At 39.3% G+C, this 24,780-nt stretch overlaps 2 protein-coding genes across 5 annotated transcripts in view; one reads left to right on the top strand and one right to left on the bottom strand.

Annotated features, from left to right (window-relative positions):
• The window catches only part of LOC127425511 (protein argonaute-4), a 34,605-nt gene extending 27,584 nt beyond the window's left edge, over positions 1-7,021 (bottom strand). For all 4 annotated transcript variants that reach the window (XM_051671585.1, XM_051671586.1, XM_051671587.1 and 1 more), the window contains exon 1: positions 6,820-7,021. In XM_051671585.1, coding sequence (XP_051527545.1) covers positions 6,820-6,838 — 19 coding nt within the window. In that variant the 5' untranslated portion in view covers positions 6,839-7,021. The remainder of the gene's footprint in view (positions 1-6,819) is intronic.
• Positions 7,022-7,771: 750 nt separating this feature from the next.
• LOC127425510 (claspin-like) lies at positions 7,772-24,570 on the top strand. The gene is made up of 24 exons (XM_051671584.1): positions 7,772-8,016; positions 8,494-8,608; positions 8,787-9,124; positions 12,030-12,194; positions 12,303-12,359; positions 12,458-12,530; positions 12,637-12,739; positions 12,838-13,391; positions 13,632-13,820; positions 13,919-14,076; positions 14,216-14,406; positions 15,251-15,303; positions 15,435-15,619; positions 16,658-17,168; positions 17,274-17,334; positions 19,585-19,672; positions 21,801-21,883; positions 22,054-22,215; positions 22,583-22,704; positions 22,831-22,958; positions 23,034-23,148; positions 23,279-23,355; positions 23,571-23,732; positions 24,044-24,570. The coding sequence occupies exons 1-24, from the start codon at positions 7,993-7,995 to the stop codon at positions 24,158-24,160; spliced, it is 3,831 nt and encodes a 1,276-aa protein (XP_051527544.1). The 5' UTR covers positions 7,772-7,992; the 3' UTR covers positions 24,161-24,570.
• Positions 24,571-24,780: the final 210 nt, after the last annotated feature.

Below are 24,780 nucleotides of genomic sequence, written 5' to 3'. Positions count from 1 at the left end.
GTCTCCTAAGCAACCAAATTGGCCCGGTTGCTAGGGAGGGTAGAGTCACATGGGGTAACCTCCTCGTGGTCGCTACAATGTGGTTCATTCTCGGTGGGGCACGTGATGAGTTGAGCATGGATGTCACGGTGGATGGCGTGAAGCCTCCACACGCACTATGTCTCCGTGGCAACGCACTCAACAAGCCACGTGATAAGATGCGCGGGTTAGCGGTCTCAGACGCGGAGGCAGCTGGGATTCGTCCGGTAGTGATTGAGGCGAATCACTACACAACCACGAGGACTTAAAAGCGCTTTCGGATATTGGATGAAAAAGGGAAACCCCCCCCCCAAAAAAAGGTCAAACAATACGGAAGCAGATCATGTAAATAACTACAAACTCCAAACTCCCAAGCTGGCATTTCTCTGTGCGGTCAGCGCCTCTTCTATGAGCTGCGCGAATGTTCCGATCTAAAGGGGAGAGACTGAAACCACATCCAGCTGAGGCACACACTGGCACGGGGATGCTCGTCCCAAGCACTTGCTGCAGCTAGATTATAATGTGATGGCTCGCGACTTATTGTATCATAACACAGTATACGTGTCACTGTGCATTTCTTAACGTGAAGAAAATTGGCAATATAAAATAAGCAATATAATTATTGCAATAATTGTTCTAATAATCGTTAGATTAGCCGATTATCAAAATAATCATTAGTTGCAACCCTAATGGAATGTTAATATACATTGTAGAATCGCTGTCATTTAGAAATGAGATCGCGTGGGTGTCTGAATCGAGATCACAATCTTTTAAAGATTGTGTAGCTCTAGCGTGACCCTGTCAACCCGCTGAGTTGTTTGCAGGGGTCCAAGCCCCTCACAGACCTACACGCTCCAGTTAGCAAGCCAAGCAGCAGAACAACAATTGGGAGCCTCTAAACCGCTCTCCTGTCCCTTCCACATACTGTCTGCCTATTGCTCCCCCTCTTTCAAACGCCTTCTATTGAATAAAGAGCTCTGATCATACAGACAACTACAGCACAAACCCCATTTGGATGGGGGGGAACCAGCATAAGGTCCCCAGCATTCATCAAAAACAACGAGGGCTCTATATATAGGCCACTCAGCTGTTAGGTTTCACACCAGGATGGGGTGTCAGACACGACTGGCAGACGGAACGCTGGAAGTGGGCAGCTATTACCTCAAGTCCGCAATCAGTGTCTCACGGCACTCATTATCGTGTCTGGGCTTCCTGTGGTATCCTTATGTTTACTATCAAATTATGGGTAAGGTAACCTGTGAACAAATGGTCACTGGATTGCTTTTTTGTCTCTCTGGGCCAGAAGAACAAACAACCACCTGATGGTACAGGATTCATTTTAAGTATAAGGGTATATCTGAAATGGAATATTATCTTACTTTTTGGCAATATACAGTAATAGGTAATCCAGGTATTCCATGCATAAAGAAAAAATGCATACTGCGCACAGTATACATACTATATACTGCAGGAATAGTAAAAAGAAGTATACAGTATGCTATCCTAAACATACAAAATGCTTATTATAGAAAAAAAAGGAGGGGTTTATATTAATTCACTGCATCATTTGCTTTCCTATATTTTCTCTGGATCAATAACATCCTGTATATTATTTGTCCATTAAAAACAAAAATGCACTAAATGCATGAAAAAAAAAAGGCCAAACCATATCCAGCATGTCTACTGTAGTTGGGGGGCCTGCAACAGGCTAGATGTGTCGAGCCATGAGCTCAGCAGGCTAAATGGCATGATAGGCTTAAACTGAGGGGCATCTGAACTAAGTGATGACTCAGTAATGATACAGAGTCCCGTGCCACAGGCAGATCACCTGGATTAAGGCCCAGGTATAATTTGTTTTTTGCATTCTTTTAGTTTTTTTAACGGTGTGTGTATTTATGTCTTTGTATCAAAGTGCCTTTGTATCCAAAAAACCTGGTGGTTTGTCCACAAATTTATGTAATCGTTATTGGTGTGCTATCGTTAACCGTTGTTAACAGTTACACTGGCGGCCAAAAGTTCGGAATAATGTAGAGATTTTGCTCTTATGGAAAGAAATTGGTACTTTTATTCACCAAAGTGGCATTCAACTGATCACAATGTATAGTCAGGACATTAATAATGTGAAAAATGTAAATTTAAATTTGAAAAAAGAACTTCTTAACCTACTTCAAAGAGTTCATCAAAAAATCCTCCACATGCAGCAATGACAGCTTTGCAGATCATTGGCATTCTAGCTGTCAGTTTGTCCAGATACTCGGGTGACATTTCACACCGCACTTCCTGTAGCACTTGCCACAGATGTGGCTGTTTTGTCGGGCACTTCTCACGCACCTTACAGTCTAGCTGATCCAACAAAAGCTCAATGGGGTTAAGATCCATAACTCTCTTTTCCAATGATCTGTTGTCCAATGTCTGTGTTTCTTTGCCCTCTCTAACCTTTCCATTTTGTGTTTCAAAAGTGGCTTTTTCTTTGCAATTCTTCCCATAAAGCCTGCACCCCTGAGTCTTCTCTTTACTGTTGTACATGAAACTGGTGTTGAGTGGGTAGAATTCAATGAAGCTGTCAGCTGAGGACATGTGAGGCATCTATTTCTCAAACTAGAGACTCTGATGTACTTATCCTCTTGTTTAGTTGAACATCTGGCCTTCCACTTCTCTTTCTGTCCTTGTTGGAGCCAGTTGTCCTTTGTCTTTGAAGACTGTAGTGTACACCTTTGTATAAAATCTTCAGTTTTTGGGCAATTTCAAGCATTGTATAGCCTTCATTCCTCAAAACAATGATTGACTGGTGAGTTTCTAGAGAATGCTGTTTCTTTTTTTTTTTGCCATTTTTGACCTAATATTGACCTTTAGACATGCCAGTCTATTGCATACTGTGACAACTCAAAAACAAACACAAAGACAATGTTAAGCTTCATTTAAAGAACCAAATAGATTTCAACAGTGTTTGATATAATGGCAAGTGATTTTCTAGTACCAAATTAGCAATTTAGCATGATTACTCAAGGATAAAGTGTTGGAGTGATGGCTGCTGGAAATGGGGGCTGTCTAGATTATCAAATATGACTTTTCAAATAGTGATGGTGCTGATTTTTTTTTTTTTTTTTTTTTTACATCAGCAATGTCCCAAATATACTTTGTGATCGGTTGAATGCCACTTTGGTGAATTAAAGTACAAATTTCCTTCCGAAACAGCAAAATCGGCACATTATTCACATTTTTTGGCTGCAGTGTAAGTATCTAATAATGGGTCAGAGTGATTTTAAACTAATGTACATAACACTAGTAGATGTGCATGTCAAAGGCATATTATCAGTATTGTTCCAATTGATAACATTTGTTTTAATAGTTCATTTTATTTTTTACACTTGATTCTTTCTAATCACCCCTCAGACTGTGGTGTACATGTTCATAATGTCAGTCGAATGTCCTGCAGGCAAACAAAGTTTGAGACAGTGTCTTGAACGTTTTATCAACAAAACTCATCGCTGTTGCAGCTTTTAAAGAAATCAGTTTTATTTTTTCAATCGACTCGCTAGAGAAATCTTTTCTTTCATAATGTGAATCCATGATTATTTTGCAAACTTGTCAAGCAGTTCTTCTCATCAGTGACATGTGGAGGGCAGACCAGCAGAAAGGTGCGTTACACCACTTACTGTACAGGGGTAAAATTGACTGTTGATCAGTGCCACCTATTGTAGAGGCGTGAATGTGAAGCGATCATTCTCCTCGCTTTTACACCAATCAGCCACAACATTAAAACCACCTGCCTAATAATGTGTAGTCAACTCGCATCTCAGAATAGCATTCTGAGATTATATTCTTCTCACCACCAATTGTACAGAGCGGTTATCTGAGTTACTGGAGACTTTTGTTTGAACTCAGTTTGAACCAGTCTGGCCATTCTCTGTCAACCTCTCACATCAACAAGGCATTTCCATCCACAGAACTGCCACTCACTGGATGTTTTTTTTTTTGTTTTTTGGCACCATTCTGAGTAAATTCTAGAGACTTGTGCGTGAAAAGATGAGATACTATTCTTCGCACCACAATTGTTGGCGGGTTAGCACTGTTTTGGCGGCACGAGGGGGACCTCCACAATATTAGGCAGGTGGTTTTAATGTTGTGGCTGATAGGTGTATGTCATTGGGCCATTCATCAGCAATTTGTCTCTTATCATCACGTCTGAAAAGGTCTTTACCATCTCAAACTTGTATGACTTTCTTCTGCGGAACTCAAACTAGGGATGGGCATTTTAAGTAATGCTTTAATTGACTACTCTAACACAAAATAAATTTGAATTATCGATTACTAGAAATCTCAAATTTAAGTTCAACCTTCAAACCTATTTTTCTTATTAAAAAAATTAGCACTATGCATAACATCTAGATTAAAAAATTTCAAAAAAGTCCTCTGAAGCAATACGATCACATTAAATTAGATTTTTTTTTTTTTTTGGTGAATTATTCATTTAACAATGCCATGCATCCACAGCGCCAACCAATGCATTGAGTTGTAACAGCAAAATTAAGGTGAGAGAAGCAGTTTCATTGTTGCCCACGTCAGGCAAAGGCCACAAAGGAAAATCAAATTTCATTATTCAAATATTGATTTTCAGTCAACTAATCAATTACTCATGCACATTCCTAACACAAATGAAGATATTTTCATGGCGATATGATGTGAATCTGCAGATGTCAAGTTTTAGTGGAAAAGGAGTTACATTTTGGCCCATTTCTCACCCAATACCGATCATTTCACTTCAGAAGACATGGATTAAACCTCTTTAATATGGATTAACTTTAAGATGTCTTTATAGCCTTTTTGGAACTTGGAAGTGTTAGACCCCATTGATTTAAATTTTATGCATTTATTCACATATCTCCATCAAAATATATATATTGCGTTTTCCGCAGAAGAAAGTCATAGGAGTTTGAGACTGACATATGGGTGAGTAGGCCTAAATTATGTCCAGCAAAGGAAAGGTTATATTTACTGAATATATTACTGATAATTCAGATTTTTCTCTTGATTCAAGTAATTAATTAGTTCTTATTAAAATCATCATGCTTTACAGTGCAAAGGCAACCGTGTATTAGTCATCATGACAGCTACACCAAAGTAGTTAAAGTTAGATTTTACCACAGAAGAGGGAAAACATGCCTCTGTATTGTTTTTTTATTTTTTAGTACACCATATCTAAAAAAATTAAAACCTTTCTGTAGAAAGTTTTAAAACAGAATTGAAGATCAAAATCCTGAAAACACAAGACTGTTGTGGCCTCCAACATGACTTTTACACCCATAGAGTGTCAACAAACACAATCATATAGAGCTTGACTGTGCGAGAGCTCAGGGTTGTGTAACTATTTTATATTATCATCAACATACATTGTAATTCTTGAAAAAAAAATGTTGCCTTTGCATGACTCTAAACACATCAAGACATCATCAGAATGTCAAAAATTAACGCTACAGCGTAATGCTACAGCATGCAGCCAATGCCTTCCATTGTTCCCTTATTAAGTGTGCTCTAACAAAGTGCTAATAAATCTATTTGTTTAAAAGGTTTTCACATTGGTCCTCACAACAAACATGATTACACACGAAGCTGTTTGAATAAAAATTAAAGTTAATTAGCCAGAAGACCTACAAGGTTAATGAAAACCACCCTCTGAGAAAAGAGGCAAGGTGGAGATGTCAGATACTTTCAAAAACACTGAATAGTTTGTTTTGCAAGCACAAAACATGAAAACACATGTATGAGGCAGAGTAGGGGGCTATAAAAGTCTTTCTAGCAAGTCAGTCCACTGTCGGCCATCTTTGGAATGCTCTCGGGAGGCTATTACCATTCATGCCAGTGCAACTCCTATCTACTTGAATGGAGAAAGACCAAAATCTCAAAAAACAGTTGGTCAAGTGACGCTTTACCTCATTTTAATAGAAGTGGCCCATCTCTGCTCTATCTCTGGCTATAAACATCAACCCCTGCTGATAAGATTCTTTGTTGCCAAATAGACACTGTGGCAGTTTGTACTCCAAATGTAAGAGAATTAAAAAAGGTGAAAGTGGAATAACTCTCACAAATGATCATAATTCAAGAACACGATTGCATGCCACGGTCTAGGGATCGATGAAAAGCCTATCAGAGGTTAACGAGTTCACTTACAATGACTAAAGCTCGTTTGTTGTGTAGCATGTTGTCAAGTCCGTGACAGTGGCGCGAAGTCCTGTCAACCGTTATCCAGTGGAATGGTCAGCATTTAGGCATAAACAAATGCACATGGGGATCACACAAAGCGTCAACAATGACAAACAGACCAGCCCGCGCGCTTATGTATACAGCACGTGAGCATTCTCTATTTGCGTTTTCGAGCTCGCGCAACTCATCCATAACGATATTTTTGGATTCCTGACTACAAATGCCCTGAAAATCATTTTTTATGTGTTTACTGGTTATTCATGATGCAGTTACGATACCTTGCTGAATTACAACAGACCTGTGAAGAGACGACACGGAAGGAAGATGTGTGGTTAAATCCCCACCAGCAAACAATGCCGTCCTGTCTTCCGCACTGATTGGGTTCGATAAACACACTGCGATCCAGAGTGATAAACACACTTGTTAGCCTCACAAATGCAAGTTCACCGGGGTAGGGTACGATTATCAACAGGTTTATGCCATAAAGATGGGTTTGGCAAGCGGACGCGGGGTGATTGTTTCGTTTTTTCGTCGAGGCCTAACCAGCGCGCTGCCGCGGACCGCACTACGCTGTCACACGGGCTTATTTTTATCACTTACCGGGTCCGAGCGCTTCCATGGCCGAGGGCTCTCTCTCCGTCTCAGTCCCGGCCTGGCGGCTCCGTACCGACACTGAAATTGGTGGCGGTATCTCGAAGCTTAATGTGGCTAATTTAAGAAATGGAAGGATGCGTAGATGTGCAGCGCTATGCTCTGCCTGCGTTGTCTTCTGAGTGATTTAAAGCAGATCCATGGGATTTGTAAGTGCGCATGTGCGGGGACGCGAGATCCGGTTGGTAGATGCGCATATTGACACACACAGGGAAAATGATAAAGGTTTGGGCGGTGTAGTTGTACCAAGACCTTTGGTAGTACACAGATCCACTGGCTCTCATTCAAGTGGCATGTATATTTTATGGTATATTTTAAATGCATGCCTATTTAGCTGTTTTTTTCTGAATCCAGGATAAACCAGCTGTTCACACACTACTTCATTTGACAATTTCAGTTGTAAGTGACACTTGATACGTGCATTTACTAATATCAAATTAATAGTGGATAGGCAAAAGCACTGTCATTCACTTTTCAAAATCCCACTGCTGTTGATGTTTTCTCTCTCTCTCTCTCTCTCTCTCTCTCTCTCTCTCTCTCTCTCTCTCATATATATATTTACATGTATGCATTTGGTAGACGCTTATATATATATATATATATATATATATATATATATATATATATATATATATATATATTCATTAAGGGTCCGCATTACGTATACACAAAGTTCTATAGTTGATTAATTGTTTTCTGAAAAATGAAAATATCTTTGCTCTCAATGGCAACTAGCCTTGTTTGCTGGAACTCTGTTGTTGTCCATTTACAAGTCAGCATTGACCAATCCGGTGCGTTGTTGGTGGTTCAGCTCTGACAGCCCTGTCCAATCAGTACAGCTTAAGAGACCGTTCATCCAATTGCAAGGCTCGAAAAGATGACGGAGGCAGTTCAAGAAAAACGCTCGAGACCAGCGCGCGAAGAGTTGAAGCTCTATTCGTAGCCATAGGGCGGGAGATGAATATATACGTTTTGGCATTATAAAACTAGCATTTACAAGTTGACTTTATGAGGTTTGAAAAATAAATATTCCCTTGTCTACGTTAATTTGTCTTTGGCGGGGCTGGTTTGTGCGGTTGATTTGGTTTTGTACCGAATAAAGCTCAAGACTCGACCTAAAAGATGAGCTCCCTCCTTTCTGAGCGGGTAACGTATCTGTACATGGTATAAGTGAATAACTTGAATTGTATTTGGAAAATAACTGCATTTGTTGGACATGATAAAATGGATAACTAATTCACCCGAACAGGTGAAAGATATTTGAATGAATTGACTAGGTTATTTGTACTTAGCTAGCTAGCTTAGCTATTCATCCTGTCCTCTGTAACAAGCAACGGGCTTTCAGGCGAGAGAAGGAATAGTGTATGTATTTGCTTTTCTTTTGCTCATCTTTCCCAAATGAAAGAATTATTTTTCTTATGTATGTGTATATTATTGTGTACTTTCTGATTGTAGTGTGGCACTCCTAATATATCTAGTTATCATCACCAGTGTAGTATTTGCATTCTCTTGTGATTGCAAAGCAACGTGACGCAAGTTTAATTCACTAAATTAAACCTTTTTGGTGTTATATTTGCAATAGTAGTCTCTCAACTCATTTAAAATGAATGTTGTCATTTATAGCCGGTAGATCTCTTGGCTGAGGGAGGAACAGCTGATAGTGATTCAGACAGTGGAATGAGCTCACCAATGGAGGAGGCTGTGAACGGCACCAACATGGTCACTGAAGATCAGCAAGGTGAGGGTTAGGAAAACATTTTTAGGTTTTAACAGAAGCACATTTGAAGGTGAATTTGCTGTTTGCATGCCTCCCTTCATTGTTTATGTGAATACATTCCAACAATCCAGTTGCAAAATGAGATAATGTGACATAATATCCTGCTCTCTCTTTTGCACTTCTGATTGGTGTCACCTAGATTCGGATGATGACATGGCAGTGAGTCGGAAGAGACGCAGTCGAAAGGCACTGCAGGACAGCGACAGCGATGGAGAGCAGGACGAGGTCGGAATGGCGAATGCTCTGCTCCTGTCGGAGTGTAGCAATGAGGAGACAAAGACCAATGAGACTGAGAGCATCAAAAAGAAATGGGGGAAGAGAATATCCTGCATCTCAATGGATAGCGATGAGAGTGAGCCAGAGAAAGATGTTGAAGTCAAGCCAAAAGAAAAGAAAAAGAGGGAGAAGTCACGAAGACGCAAAGAAAAAGAGAAGCGCAATGTTAACCTTGTGAAGCGGCTGAAAGAAAAAGCAAAAGTGAGTGTTTTTAGAGGACAAGAATATCTCTATTGCTGGGTTTCCATCCATGTATTTTAATGCACATTTTAGGACAATGCATAAAAACTGCTGGATGGAAACACCAAGATAAAATCTCCAAATGTCCATAAAATACACTCGCTTGAGGTGGATACATTTTTATTAGATAAGAAGAAATGCACATAAACTACACTGATCAGCCACAACATTAAAACCACCTGCCTAATATTGTGTAGATCCCCCCCATGCTGCCAAAACGGCGCCAGCCCGCATCTCAGAATAGCTTTCTGAGATGTTATACTTCTCACCACATTTGCACAGAGCGGTTATCTGAGTTACCGTAGACTTTGTCAGTTCGAACCAGTCTGGCTATTCTCTGTTGACCTCTCTCATCAACAAGGCATTTCCATCCACAGAACTGCGCTCACTGGATGTTTTTGGCACCATTCTGAGTCAATTCTAGACACTATTGTGTATGAAAATCCCAGGAGATCAGCAGTTACAGAAATACTCAAACCAGCCCGTCTGGCACAACAATCATGCCATGGTCCAGATCACTGAGATCAAATTTTCCCCTCCATTCTGATGGTTGATGTGAACATTTACTGAAAATTCTGACCCGTATCTGAATGATTTTATGTACTGCACTGCTGTCACATGATTGGCTGATTAGATAATCGTATGGATGATTGTTGAAGCCAGATAGGCTGGTTTGAGTATTTCTGTAACTGCTGATCTCCTGGGATTTTTGCGAAACATAGCTACTGCGACCGTCTCTTTTTTTTTTTTTTTTTTTTTTTTTTATAAATTATTTTAAATTTTTTCCCTTTTTCTCCCAATTTGGAATGGCCAGTTCCCAATTTTAAGTCTTCGTGGTTGCGTAGTGATTGTCTCCGAGTCCGTCAACCCGCGAATCTTTCAGTCCGGGTGGCGGAGGACGAATCCCAATTGTCTCAGAGTCCGTCAACCCGCGAATCTTATCACGTGGCTTGTTGAGTGCATTGCCACGGAGACATAGCGCATGTGGAGGCAACCACGCTCAACTCGCCATGTGACTCTACCCTCCCTAGCAACCGGGCCAATTTTTGGTTGCTTAGAGACCTGGCTGAAGTCACTCAGCACGCCCTGGGATTTGAACTAGCAAACTCCAGGGGTGGTAGCCAACGTCTTTACCACTGAGCTACCCAGGCCCCCCTCATATACAGGTGCATCTCAATAAATTAGAATGTCGTGGAAAAGTTCATTTATTTCAGTAATTCAACTCAAATTGTGAAACTCGTATATTAAATAAATTCAATGCACACAGACTGAAGTAGTTTAAGTCTTTGATTCTTTTAATTGTGATGATTTTGGCTCACATTTAACAAAAACCCACCAATTCACTATCTCAGAAAATTAGAATACATCATAAGACCAATAAAAAAAACATTTTTAGTGAATTGTTGGCCTTCTGGAAAGCATGTTCATTTACTGTATATGTACTCAATACTTGGTAGGGGCTCCTTTTGCTTTAATTACTGCCTCAATTTGGCGTGGCATGGAGGTGATCAGTTTGTGGCACTGCCGAGGTGGGATGGAAGCCCAGGTTTCTTTGACAGTGGCCTTCAGCTCATCTGCATTTTTTGGTCTCGTTTCTCATTTTCCTCTTGACAATACCCCATAGATTCTCTATGGGGTTCAGGTCTGGTGAGTTTACTGGCCAGTCAAGCACACCAACACCATGGTCATTTAACCAACTTTTGGTGCTTTTGGCAGTGTGGGCAGGTGCCAAATCCTGCTGGAAAATGAAATCAGCATCTTTAAAAAGCTGGTCAGCAGAAGGAAGCATGAAGTGCTCCAAAATTTCTTGGTAAACGGGTGCAGTGACTTTGGTTTTCAAAAAACACAATGGACCAACACCAGCAGATGACATTGCACCCCAAATCATCACAGACTGTGGAAACTTAACACTGGACTTCAAGCAACTTGGGCTATGAGCTTCTTTACCCTTCCTCCAGACTCTAGGACCTTTGTTTCCAAATGAAATACAAAACTTGCTCTCATCTGAAAAGAGGACTTTGGACCACTGGGCAACAGTCCAGTTCTTCTTCTCCTTAGCCCAGGTAAGACGCCTCTGACGTTGTCTGTGGTTCAGGAGTGGCTTAACAAGAGGAATACGACAACTGTAGCCAAATTCCTTGACACGTCTGTGTGTGGTGGCTCTTGATGCCTTGACCCCAGCCTCAGTCCATTCCTTGTGAAGTTCACCCAAATTCTTGAATCGATTTTGCTTGACAATCCTCATAAGGCTGCGGTTCTGTCGGTTGGTTGTGCATCTTTTTCTTCCACACTTTTTCCTTCCACTCAACTTTCTGTTAACGTGCTTGGATACAGCACTCTGTGAACAGCCAGCTTCTTTGGCAATGAATGTTTGTGGCTTACCCTCCTTGTGAAGGGTGTCAATTATTGTCTTCTGGACAAACTGTCAGATCAGCAGTCTTCCCCATGATTGTGTAGCCTAGTGAACCAAACTGAGAGACCATTTTGAAGGCTCAGGAAACCTTTGCAGGTGTTTTGAGTTGATTAGCTGATTGGCATGTCACCATATTCTAATTTTTTGAGATAGTGAATTGGTGGGTTTTTGTTAAATGTGAGCCAAAATCATCACAATTAAAAGAACCAAAGACTTAAACTACTTCAGTCTGTGTGCATTGAATTTATTTAATACACAAGTTTCACAATTTGAGTTGAATTACTGAAATAAATGAACTTTTCCATGACATTCTAATTTATTGAGATGCACCTGTGTATGTGTGTATTATATATATATATATATATATATATATATATATATATATATATATATATATATATATATATTTTTTATATTATCATTTACTAACATTTAGATGATTTCTGTTTTCAGGATGCCCCTCCACTCAAAGCACTTAATGACAGTGGTTGTCTGCTGGGAGACCCCGATTTATTTGATGCCCAGCTGGAGGAAGATTCTGAACAACAGTTGGAGGAAGAAGAGGAAGAGTCTTTGGATGCTATCCAATCAGCTGTTAAAAAGGAGGCTAAACGCAAAGTGAGGGCAGAATTCAATTTACTATTTTTAACCTTGACTACCACCACAAGACTTCGATCTGCCACTAGAGCCTTGCAGCACCAATTATTTTTTTTTTATTCTTTATAGCCTCATCTGTCTGAGTTCAGTGGTGATGAGGAACAAGAGAATAAACCACAGCGCAAGGTGGGGGTTTTAGTTGTGGTGATGCTATTTCAATTTTGTTTAATGTGTGGATTACCAAAATGCCAAATATTTCTTTCCTGAATAAATTGTGTGCTCAGGAAAGGAAAGCAGCAAAAGCCAGCAAGGAGGCCCTCAAACAGCTCCACAGTGAGAGTCAGAGACTAGTGCGAGGTCAGTGATCCATCCCTTCACCACTAAAATAAAAGATCTGCTAAATGTGGAACGCACTCTTGCAAAGTCTGACAAACTCTTGTTACTTTGTTTCCTGCTTTTGCAGAGTCCATGGTTAGTCTGCCATATCATATGCCAGAGCCCAAGAGTATTGACCAGTTTTTCAAGAGAAGACCTCGTCCAGAGGGATCAGCCATGGCTTTGCTCAAGTATGATTTTAGCTACATTACTGCTTTTTTTGCTCAAGTTTGCCCTGTTTATATTCAGAGGAAGTAACCCAGATATTCTTTTCTTATCTGTCTTCAAGGTCTGCAAAGTACCAAGCTTGTATTTTAAAAGCTAGTGCAACATTACCTCAAGATCAAGCCAAAACATCCCAGCACATGCCTGAGCAGGACTCAAGCCCGCAGACAGACCCGTCTGTGGTGTGCAACAACCAGTCATCCACCACATCCCTGCCTCAAGTAGACACAACCACCAGTACTCAAGATGCTCCTGCTAATGAAGGAGAATCAGAAACCTCTGTTAACTCCAATGAAGCACAGGCAGAACCTGAAATAAGCACTAATGAACCCAAACCTGTGGGTAAAGAGAGAGACACTCCCACTGAGAAAGAAAGCAAGGAAATTGAACTTTCAGACCAGGCAAAGCAACAGCTCTTAGCTGAGCAGGCCCAGACTGGTGCTGAGCACTCTGTGCAGGCAGGAACTCCTATAATCAATCCTGAATCACAGGTGATCAAAACTCGTAAGGATAAGCTGGCTAGGCTAAGAGAGCTTGGTCTAGACCCCCCTCCTGTGGCAAAACTTTGTGCAGATGATGGGGCTTTTGTTCAGCTGGAGCCACCTCAAGAAAACTCAGGTGAGATTGTAGAAACAACATGATGGTGATTCTGAACTTAAAAAATACAAAAAATTATCGAATGGAACGTGTTCAATCAGGGTCACGTGAACCCGAAACGAGCCTAATTATGCAGGGCTTCCTTAATACCTCTAATTAGTCGACTAGTTCAGGCAACTAGATGATTTTGAAAATGTAGTTTTGCTTATCCTTGGTCATTTACCCACAATTTTGTTTGGTATGTGTGTGTGTACGACACAGCTTTGAGAGCACTACAGGAACGGTTCATGAAGCATATCCTGCCTGCTCCTCGTGCTAAAGGTGAACGCACATTGCAGCTCAGTGTGGTGAGAAAAGACAGTGCCCCTTCTGGACAGGTAGAACTGCACACTGAATCAATCACATACACCGTCAATGAGGGAGAGGAGGAGCCTGCAAATGCCAAACCAGGTACAATAACTACTACTGTAATGTTTATGTTATAGCTATAGAAGCTGTTTTTGATGTTTTCCTTTATTAATTCATTATGTATTCATCTTTCTTTGTAGGTGAGAAGCTGGTTCTGTTGAAGTCTCGTTTGCAGCAAGCCATGGCCATCCGCAGGAAGGAGGAGAGGGAGCGTAGAGCTGCTCTGTATCGCCTTGACAATGAGGATTGTGAGGAGGAGGAAGAGGAAGCAGAGATGACTGAGTCAGAGGATGAAGAGGTACCAGAAATAGGCATTACTTTGGACTTTCAGTTAACATTTACACTCATTAAAGAGACTTTTTAGTTTTGCTTGACTTTACATATAGATGTGTACTGAATTTTATTTGTATATTCAATTTTGTTTCATTCAATTTCAGGGTGTTGATGAGTTGTTGGGGGGCGGTGATGCTGAGGAGGAAGAAAAAGAGGCTGTAGAGGAGGAGGAAGATGAAGATGAAGTTTCACTTAAAACATGCCCCTCACCAGGCTTTAAGAGTCCCTCTCCTACTCCAGCAGACACTGATGGGACACTGATGTTGTTTGCTGGCAACTCCTGCTCCCGCACTGGGTGTGTGATTTATTATTAAGTGTGAATGTGTTGCACTCTGTATCTTAAGTGCACAGAATTTTTATATCTACAACTGCTGGGTACCTGGCCATTGTGTGATCACAGGAAATGAGCAAGCAGATACTGCTACTAAAGAGGCGGCATTCACTGATCTTAAAAAAACAAAAAATTCTTAATACATCCCTTAGATCTCAAACACTTTATGTCTTACATCATCAACAAATGGCAAACTGAATGGGATCAATACATCACAAACAAACTACATGAAATCAGTCCTGTAGTTTAGAAAGACGCATTTTTCTACCTAATCGCTAGGACCATATCATTTATAACCTCTGCCCACTAGGACACTCCAGGCTTACACAAGTATGTGCCTCACCAGGGATGCAAACTAATCCCCATTCAGCTAGTCACCTTTTTAAACTGATTTGCCCAAATTGTTTATTGAGATCACTTAAAAGGGTAACTTTAAGCTTACACACTTTCAAAGCTTTAAATGCAACAAAAAAAGTCTTAAATACAACAAATATATATGTAGAACACCTGTTATGACTTTCCCACCTTTTTCACCTTTCATGAGTTTGCATCCCTTCTCATGCCAGAGTCCACTGTTGCTGAAGCATATTTTATTGGATTGTGCTGGGTTTAAATTCTTGATTAAATGGTTTTATTCAGCTGACACATTTGAAAAGGCCTGAATCCGTTTGAGTTTAAAGAAAATAGTTTTTTTAATCACTATACTTGTTTTTGCCATGAAAATAGCCAAGGAACCTGGCATGGTGTTAAATTACAAACAAACTATATATGTTTAGTTAATTCTCACTAAATGTGTTTTTCTGTCCAGGGATGGTGTGAGAAGATCAGGACCAGCTGGCCATGAAACCGACAATAAAATGGGTGAGTCTATTACCCACTCCAAGTTGCTTTTATTTGCCTCCTTTGAATTGTATTTTGCTTGCTGTAAGAGGTTAGTATTTTGCCTGAAAGTATGTGGATTTTAAAATTGTAAAAATCCGCTGTCTTCACAGAGGAGGATGACACTCTTTCATTGGCTAAGGACAGCAGTCATAACAGCAGCTTTGAACTAATGGGCTCAATGATCCCATCATATCAGCCAGTCAGTAGGGCTGCAGGCAGGGGCCTGTCAGCCAGAGCATTTCGTTCTCCCTCCCCCTGCCTCTTCAGACCCTGCTTCCTCGGCTCTGCCTCGAAGGTGAGATTTACAAGTGTCTATTTAGAGGTTTCCATATGAAGTGTGGATTTGCACTGTTTTTGAATCAGAGATCATTTGATTTTATTGCCTGTTTTTATAACATTGAAGATTTGGGTAATAAATAAGCCATAGAGAATGTGACTTTCAAAGTTCATTTGTGCTTAAATAATACAACCACTGAACTTCTGAGATTTAAAAGTGTTTGTGTTACTATAGATGAAAATACCAAATGTTGTAAAACTTCAAAAGATGGATGCCACACATGATATATATTGTTTTTAGAAAGTTTCAAAATTTCATATTTTTTACTATTGTGAGAGGTTCCATAGCAATAAGTAAAATCAAATAGAATTAGACCACCCACAATCATAAATCTGAACTGTCTGATAAATCAGAAATCACATTTTTAAATTTACATTTCACATTTAGCAGATGCCTTTATCCAAAGCAACTTACAGAATAAGGAAGGATACAAAATAAGCTATTCATCTTAAACCGTTACACTAAATGTGCTGCATTACAAAGTAGGGTTGAGTAAAAATACAGATTTTCCAATGCATCGCGATCTTCGTTTGAACAATATAGATTCTTAAATCTTAAAAAAAAAATATATATATATATATATATATATATATATATATATATATATATATATGCAATTTTAAGACATTAACTGATGGAATAGACTGAATTTTTTCAAAAGCTAAAATGTGACCATTTTGATGAAAAAATATAATTTGTGAAATTTAATATTTTCAAATTGTACCTAGAAGGGTTGCCTAGAAGGTTCCTTTATAATTTAAGAACATTAGCTGAGAGAACATTTATTTTATATGCAAGTAAAATTGACATTGTAACAAAAAAGTACCCATATGAATTGATATTTAATCAGAATCGAATCCGTAAATCTGTATCCATAGCCATCCCTATTAGAGTTTCAATTACATTTTCTGATACCTGCTGCAGGAACCCCTGTTAAATCTTTGGATTAAGAATTTATTATTAAACCTGTGTATTTTCATTCCTTCCATTTTTCAGAGCTCAGGTAAAGTGTCCGAGCCCTCCCTCTCCCTTCCTGTAGAGGACTCTCAAGACCTTTATGCTCCATCTTCCCCAAGCGAGTCTGCCCTCCCTCCAGCTGGGGACTCTCAGGGTCGCTTCTCATTGGAGGAGGACACCCACTCCCAACTCCTGGATGCTGATGGCTTCCTAAATGTCAGCCCTCACGGTGCACCTATCCATTCCCACAAACGGCAGCTCATTCTAGACAGCCTTGATGAAAACGCCATGGACGCTAACATGGGTGAACTCCTAGGACTCTGCTCGGGGGGCTTTGGCTCAGGGCAGAACCAGCCTGGGGCAGAGGATGAGCTGCTGGGGCTGTGCTCTGGAGCCTTTTCCTCACAGCCTGGAAAACCAGCATTCAGGCCCAGGGAGAAGAACAAGACTTTGGAACCAGAAGAGCAAAAAGGGGAGAGTCATGGCAGCTCAGATGCAGACATGGACCAGCTGTTGGCTTTCTGCTCTGGCAAGTTCACAGGCAGCCCATGTAAGTCTTGGTCTCTTACATGTACTATGGGCCAGTGTATAAGTGTTGAGCTTCTCATACATTTTTATTTTACTTGTATAACTATTCTTTATATATACTTATCAGCTGCTTCATCACTGCGATCAGTCTGCAGTCCTGCCTTTGAAAAGCCATCTGAAACAAACAGGTACTAAAATAAATGTACATGGATTCATTGTTAAGCCTTGCAGATTTGCTAGTATTTTGTCACTCCAAATGTAATTGCTTTATACCAGGGTTCCCCAATTAGCTTTTACCAAGGGCCAAAATCTGTCAACAATATAAAGTCAAGGGCCACGGCCGTCGATGTAATGACACATTTTTTTTTTGGGCCGCTGCTATTGTTAATATTACTATTGTTGTTTTTATTAAGTCATGCATAATTATTATTTTTATTTTAATAGTTCTTTAAGTATTAGTAGCCTGTTTTATTTATTCAAACAATTGAGCATTTTGTTTGTATACAGATACACAAAACTACACTGCTTTGCCTGCTGAAAATAAAAACTTTAATGAACAATCTAATTTAGAGCCCGACCGATACCGATTTTATAGGTGGTAATTCACCGATTACCGATATGGTGGCCGATATAGTTAATTTGAGCTGGAATGAAAACAGACCTTTTCTAAGTGGATTGTGCACCGATTTTGCACAGAAGGCTGCTTTCTTAAATATTTTTATCAAAGAATATTTGACATTACTGTTATACATTGGCAACAAATTCTGTAAATGAACACTGAGAAAATAAAGAATAAATAAAAATACAATAAATGGCTTAAACATCAGTACTGTATGTTTAGTATCAGTCAATGGCTGGCCATTAAAATAAAGAATAAATGTAAAATAAAATAAATGGCTAAATAAACATAAGTAGTTCTGTTTAGTTTCAGTCAAATGCTGACTATTTTAATACTGCCAGTCAATTAGGGGCAGGTTGTAAAACAAGAAGCATTTACATCTGCCGAGTCAAGAGATAAGCAGCGGTGTTGCACCGTATTCTGCTATACAAGTTCAGGGGAAACTTTCAACGGTGGAAAACCAGACTTCTAAATATTACATTTTGTAAATTCGGTTGAAGGGGGTACCAAACTATGAATCCTGAACAAAACAGTTTGGTGAATACATGTTTACACATTAGCTTCCACTCAGCTGACAAGCAATGAAAGTAGCTGCGTGGTTAGCTAGTTAGCTATAAGCTCGTTGTCACGGAGAGTAAAAGATGGACCGGCATTGTGTCTCACCAACTAGGTAACAACGTAGCATGAAATCAACACTCAACAGACACAATCCACCACTGCACCGTTGTCTGCTGAGCTGCAAAAAGATGCTCTGTTTACCTTTCAATCTGCTATATTACTTACTGCACTGACAAAACTATAGCTGGCTAACAGCAAACAGACATGAGTGACATGGTTGTCAGGACAGGGTTAACGTTATATTAGTTATATTGAAAAGGGAAAATGATGGTCATTGTTTATTAACTTTCCAGTATGTATTTCACAAACTACTTCGCAACTTACTGAGAGAAAACCGCTTAACTCCGCCCTGTCTGCAGAGCCACCGACAGCTCTGTAAACAATGGAGTCGGAGCACGCTCTGCTGGACAAACTGCGTTATGACACCAATTCTGAAGCATTGTTTTCTGCATTATATGTTCTGAAAAAAAGTTTTAATATCTGCACATATCGGTAAAATATATGGTAAACATGAAAGGCTAATATCAGCCAATAATATTGGCCGACTGATATATATCGGTCGGGCACTAATCTGGAAGTCCTGCATGCGAGTCAACTTCCTGCTCATCTCCAAATGGGATCTCCTGCACTTTCCCTAATTGCAGATTCAATTGTTTGACCTATTAGCATTAATATTGTTATTGTTCTTAAGGATAATATAACAAAATATTGCAATAATTTCAATAAAGACAGTGAGCCAATGTTTTCTTATAAATTATTTTCAATATTAGGCTATGCATCATAATTTTGTCTGTACAATGTTATTGTTAATGTGCACTATTCCATGTGTATTTGTATCACAGTATCTTGTGTTATATTATCCAGGCATTATAAAAAGAGTATTTGGCTTCGGGAGTCCGTTTGGAATATACGCGTAGCAAAATACATGTGCAAATATGAAGGTGCGGGCATGAGAATGGTATAAATGTTTGTAGAAGAGCAACAGCGCCGCCTACTGTACAGGGGTGAAATTGTTTTTTATTTTTTACGCACTCTATGTATTCCGACGAAAGGTCTAGTTTGTCTCACATAATTGTCACGGATTTGGTGTGAACAGGCCTTTAGCGCGGGCCAAACATTTGTCTCTCGCGGGCCGGATGTGGCCCGTAGGCCGCCTATTAAGGAACCCTGCTTTATAATCTTAATTTGTGCCCATGAACAGGAAAAAGGACATAATTGAAGAACAAGAGGAGGAGGAAGGTGACTGCGAGTTCCGGCTCCTGTCAGATGTAGACAGCCTCAGTGAAAAGGTCAGAAAATACAGTGTTGTTCCAGGGTCTTTTTATTTAAAGAGGTCTTAAATTTGGGAGCGGAAAGACAGGAATCATGATATTACCTAATGTGATTATCAAACTTCAAAAGAATATGATTTAATTAAATAAATGCATGCGCTGCATCCTTCAAAGTGAAAACACGGCACTATTGTATTTTCTCCAAGCATGCGGGGGTTTGTGAGTGTTTTTAGCTGTTACGGAGCAGTTCACAATCATTAAGCCCTATCGGAAATTTATGACAAGCAATCACTAAAGATCAACTGTTGATGATGATGATATAGTGTTGATGAAATATGACAATATTTACTTTTAAATGTTTATACAGGGCTCCAGACTGCAACTAAAATGGTCACAAATGCGACCAAAAATAATTGATTGCAACAACAATTTAAAATCTAGTCGACACTGGTGACGGTCGGGTTGTGTGTGTTCATATGCGGTTTCATCAGATATCATCTTGTGAGTTATTGAATATATTTTTAGAACGTGCACAACCAGTGTGTCTCACGTCACTTTTCACTCCTTCTGTTTCTGACGAGCTCGCTGCACCGCACACAACAAACCCAGAGCAAGATTCGTGAACAAATGACTCTTTTGAACCAGATCTTTTTCATGAATCACCTGAAAAGAACTGAGGGTTTGAACTCAGGAGCTCAGGTTAGCAGTCTGAATCAGATTCACTTTGTCAGCGAATCAGCCATCAGTGTGTTCACAACTGGAGCGCAGACATTCAAAATTAGAGTCCCATGTGTATTTTGGCTTCTTTATAATTAAAAGTCCCGTATTGTGTACCAATTCCTGGTAATTATTGATTGGGATTGGAGTAGCACAATAAACTGCATCTGGGATTACATTCAGTTTGCACTCTTATAGTCTCTGTGTCTGGGCCATCCAGTAACAGTAAAGATAGACTAAGGCAATATTGTAAAACAATTTTAAAAAATTGTATAATGTATATATCTCTATCTCAAGCTTTTGACAATTAGGACAATTGAGGGACTCGTACACAACTATTACACAAGCTGCAACCATTCATTGATGCTCAAGAAGACAACACACTACTATATGCATACTATATGTAAATAGCTGTAATGTAGATTCTGAAGAGCTGTACTAAATAATACAAATCTTATCTCTTATATTTGTATAAATTATGAAAGGGGTGTGAACATTTGAGACAAAAGGGAATGCAACTTATCTTCTCAACTATATATACTGTTTATTAAACCTTCGATGAATGGGTTATCAGCTGACTTCCTTTGGCTTTCTATCTCGTTTCTGAACAGCAATCTAAATCGAGAAAATCTTTGGCCCCTTAATATTTCAGTTTAGGAGCCAATGTTTGCTGTCTTTTTTTTTTTTTTTTTTTTTTTTTTAGTCTGGAGCCCTGATATTGTAAAAGACAGATTATTGTAGGAGTGCACATCTTATATCCCTCATTTGTTTGAATGAGCAGCTGGAAGCAGTGAAGCGCAAGCATTTTAAAATAAGAGTCCCTGGTGTATTTCAAAGTTAAAGTGCCTTTAAAGTGTTAAAATTTCCCTCCCCCAACCATAAAGTGCATCTGAAATTGAATTAAATTTGGACTCTTGTAGCCTCTGTCTGGTCCTTCCCATCACAGCAAGAAAAGAGTAAGAACACTTAATATAGGCTACCAATTTTAAAATTCTATTGGCAGATTATAATTTCAACACATTATCGAATCAGCATAATCAAATATCGGTCGACCTCTAATTTGTTTCTCTTTATATAATGGTACATAAACCAATTTTAGTGCGATATTTATGTGGAAAACATGTCTTGATTATTTTAAACTTGCATATATCCTACTCTGTTTTACTGATAAACAATGTTAAGGCCATGCTGATTGTGTGCCCCTGCCCGTTTTAAGTAAGAGTCTGTGATGCATGACTTATTTTGAGATTGTGTTGATTTGTTTTGGTATTGGGATACGGTATTGATTTTATTTGTTCAGGACTCAGAAGTATAAATAAGTCTTAAATTTGATTTTTAAAACTCTGCAGCAACCCTGTTTACTGTCTGCATGCTTTTGATACTGTTCTTGTACTGCTCAGTGTTATTAATAGTTTGTTTTTAAATTAAGGAGGAAAATGAGGATGAATCAGACACTGAAGAGGAAGAGGAGAAAGAGGCAGTTTTTGGGCCATGTCCTGGCAAAAAGAAAATGTAGGTCTAATCTAGACATTGAAAAAGACTTTTAATGCACATTTGTTCTACTTATTAGAATTTAAGAAATATTTTATTGATAGATATTACAAAGAGCTTTTAGGGTTTCCCAGGAAATCAACAAATCTGTTGTTTTAATTTGGTGGAAAATTACATTTTCATTTCATTAGACGCCTGGCAGAGTTTGTGGAATCAGAGGCGGAGCTTTCGGGCAGTGATTTGGGCAGTGAGGATGAGGATGATGATGGCGGTGATGAGTATGAGGAGGAAGACATACAGGAAGAGCTGCCATCAGATGAGGAACTGATGGACCAAGTCAACAAAATTCACATGTAAGAAGTGTTATCTTTATCCTACACTGACTTTCATTTGATGTTTTAGTTGGTGAAACAGGCGAGTACTTGTTTACCTAATTGACAAAGCAGTTGAGATGCTTGTTTGGTTGCTTTGCATTTTTACAGTTGAATGCACAAGTGCTGCCACAGATTTAGAAATTGTTGCAACATAAACATGCCACAAGAGGGAGCTATTTAATCAATCTAGGTTAGGTGCCTCTGGTACTGTTTTATTTATTCTCAAAGTGTTTTGTCTAAAGCCTGATTGCTTTTAGACATAACTGCACTTGATCATAAACAGTCATGATCATTAAAATGCCCATTCAGTAGGAATGTGTAACTCATTATGATGTTTTCTCTATAGGAAACAGGTCTTAGATGACGATAAAAGAAGACTGCGACTGTATCAGGAGCGTTACCTTGCTGATGGAGACCTGCATTCTGACGGACCCGGACGAGCTCGCCGCTTCCGCTGGAAAAACATTGGTGAGGTCTTCCTCGGTATGCTAGTATTAAAAACAGAAAAGTTTATTTTTGTGTGTTAAGTCAACTGGAGAAAATGTATCTGAAGTGTTTTCATTTAGTTTTTTTAAAGTGTGTTCTTTTGACCAGATGTTAACTTTGAGATTGGTGGAATGGGACCTGATGGAGACGAGGAAGTGGAGGATGAAGAAGTGGATCAAATAGAGTTACAAAGACGTAAAGAGCGGCTAGAGAGGGAGCAGTGGATAAGAGACCAGGTGTGTGTGTCTAAAATGGACATTGATTTTGTGTTTGATTGTGTGTATGTGTCTGACTTGTATCCTGTTCTGTAGACTGAAGCTCAGGCCAAAAAGGAGGATGCAGAAGATGAAGAAAAGATTGGAGAGGAGGACAGTCAATTTATGAAACTGGCCAAGAAGCTAATTGCCAAGACCCTTCAAAAGAAAGGTAGTACACATTGGTAGTTCACAAACGGCATGGGCATAAACTTTTTTTTTTTTTTCCCAACAAGATTGTACTTGAAAATTCAAAAACATATGTGAAAGAGATTTGTATGTTTTGTTTTTTCCTTTTACAGATACTCCAGTTGTTCCTCTGCAAGAGAAGGCAGCTCCCAATAGCAACCAGTTCAGAAAGCCATTACAGCCCACTGTGGTCTGTACCCACACCACTGCTCTGTACACTCACTCCTACTGTTTTATACTTCCTGTGTGACCTAAACTTGACTTCATGTTGGGAAATCTGGGCAGTGGTCATAGATTGTAGAGTTTATTAGCATTTGCCATCGCAATGCCACTGTCAGTTTGCTCCGATTGTTCTAAAGATGAAAATAATGTAACAGATTTTTAATTGTGACTTTGTATCTCCAGGTCAAAAGAGGCTCATTACTCAGTCAACCTCGAGCAATGTTGCAGAAGTTAGCCAACATCTCTGACAGCAACCCCTTGGCCCCTCGTAACTCACGAGGTTTCCTCTTCCAAACCCTGTCACCAGAAAAAGAGACGCCTGCATCAGAGGGTCCCAGAAAACAGGTAATTGTGCTTTTGGAATTGCTTATTAATATAATCATAATATTTGAGGGAATATTTTCCTTTTTTACAAAGGGACTGTTTTTAAGAGAGTGCTGTGTTTTCTTTGAACAGTTCTTGCATGTATTTAATAGCTCTACCACAGGATGGTGCCGTAGTCTTAGAATGATAGAAGTAAGGTATATTGGCACTAAGGAACAGAAAATGCCTGTTTTTATTGTATATTGAGATATAAAAATATATTAGTGCCTACTCATTGTATGAAATGGTCAATGTCCAGTTGTAATTGAGTAAATTAACTGCTTATTCCACAGATTAAGAAACGAGGACAGATGGACTCCTTGGCTCCTGCTGCCAAGCGACCATGTCTAGGGAACTCCCTCAAAGCCCTAGGACCACCACGAAGTATATTCAGCTATCTGGAGAACTGAAGTTGCTTCTGACATCCCCAGTATTACGGACATTTTATTCATAATTATTGGTCTCACCAGCCATTCCAAATCCCATAATGACTTTGTGTTTGAGGTTTGGCTTGTCCTTGGTTTTCGATCATTTCTATAATGTAAATATAGCAATTTCTCCTTTTAAGTGATGTAATCATTTTGTTTTTATAAAATTGTAAATTCTAGTGTATTTTAAATCATATTTGCTGCATTTGTCTTTTGTCAATACTTCCTGTATAAGCACAGAATCTCACAGCCTCAGTTTCCTTACTCTTATTCATCATGTTGATAGAAATATGCAGGTGGGGTTTCAGGATCACACTAAGAAGACCACCCTTGAGCTCAAAGCACACTTTCTCAGGCCATGAATTCATCTTTTTTCACCTGCTCGAGTTTGTAGTGCTTTAACTGAAGTTTAACCAGTCACAGTTTGAGTGACTGCCTTTTTGTATTTGTAACTCATAATGAGAGCGCTTCTAATCAGATCTTTTTGAACTCCTAGGGAGAAGAGCCAGGGTTCCTCATTAAATTTCATTTTTTTTTTTTTTTTTTTTTTTTGTAGAGGTTTTTTTTTTTTTTTTTTTAAAGTCAACCTTGCTCCAGGGTGG

Source organism: Myxocyprinus asiaticus, chromosome 34 (genome assembly GCF_019703515.2).
Source record: "Myxocyprinus asiaticus isolate MX2 ecotype Aquarium Trade chromosome 34, UBuf_Myxa_2, whole genome shotgun sequence".
NCBI lineage: Eukaryota > Metazoa > Chordata > Actinopteri > Cypriniformes > Catostomidae > Myxocyprinus > Myxocyprinus asiaticus.
Note: the sequence above shows the minus strand (reverse complement) of the source record. Positions and strands in the feature narration are given on the sequence as shown.

Bases quoted from the DNA above. Each gene is read 5' to 3' on its own strand.
- LOC127425510 (XM_051671584.1), top strand. From the start codon at position 7,993: ATGAGCTCCCTCCTTTCTGAGCGG. The intron at 12,531-12,636 runs GTCAGTGATCCA...CTGCTTTTGCAG, and splicing joins GAGTCAGAGACTAGTGCGAG to AGTCCATGGTTAGTCTGCCA. The intron at 17,335-19,584 runs GTACTAAAATAA...GCCCATGAACAG, and splicing joins AAGCCATCTGAAACAAACAG to GAAAAAGGACATAATTGAAG.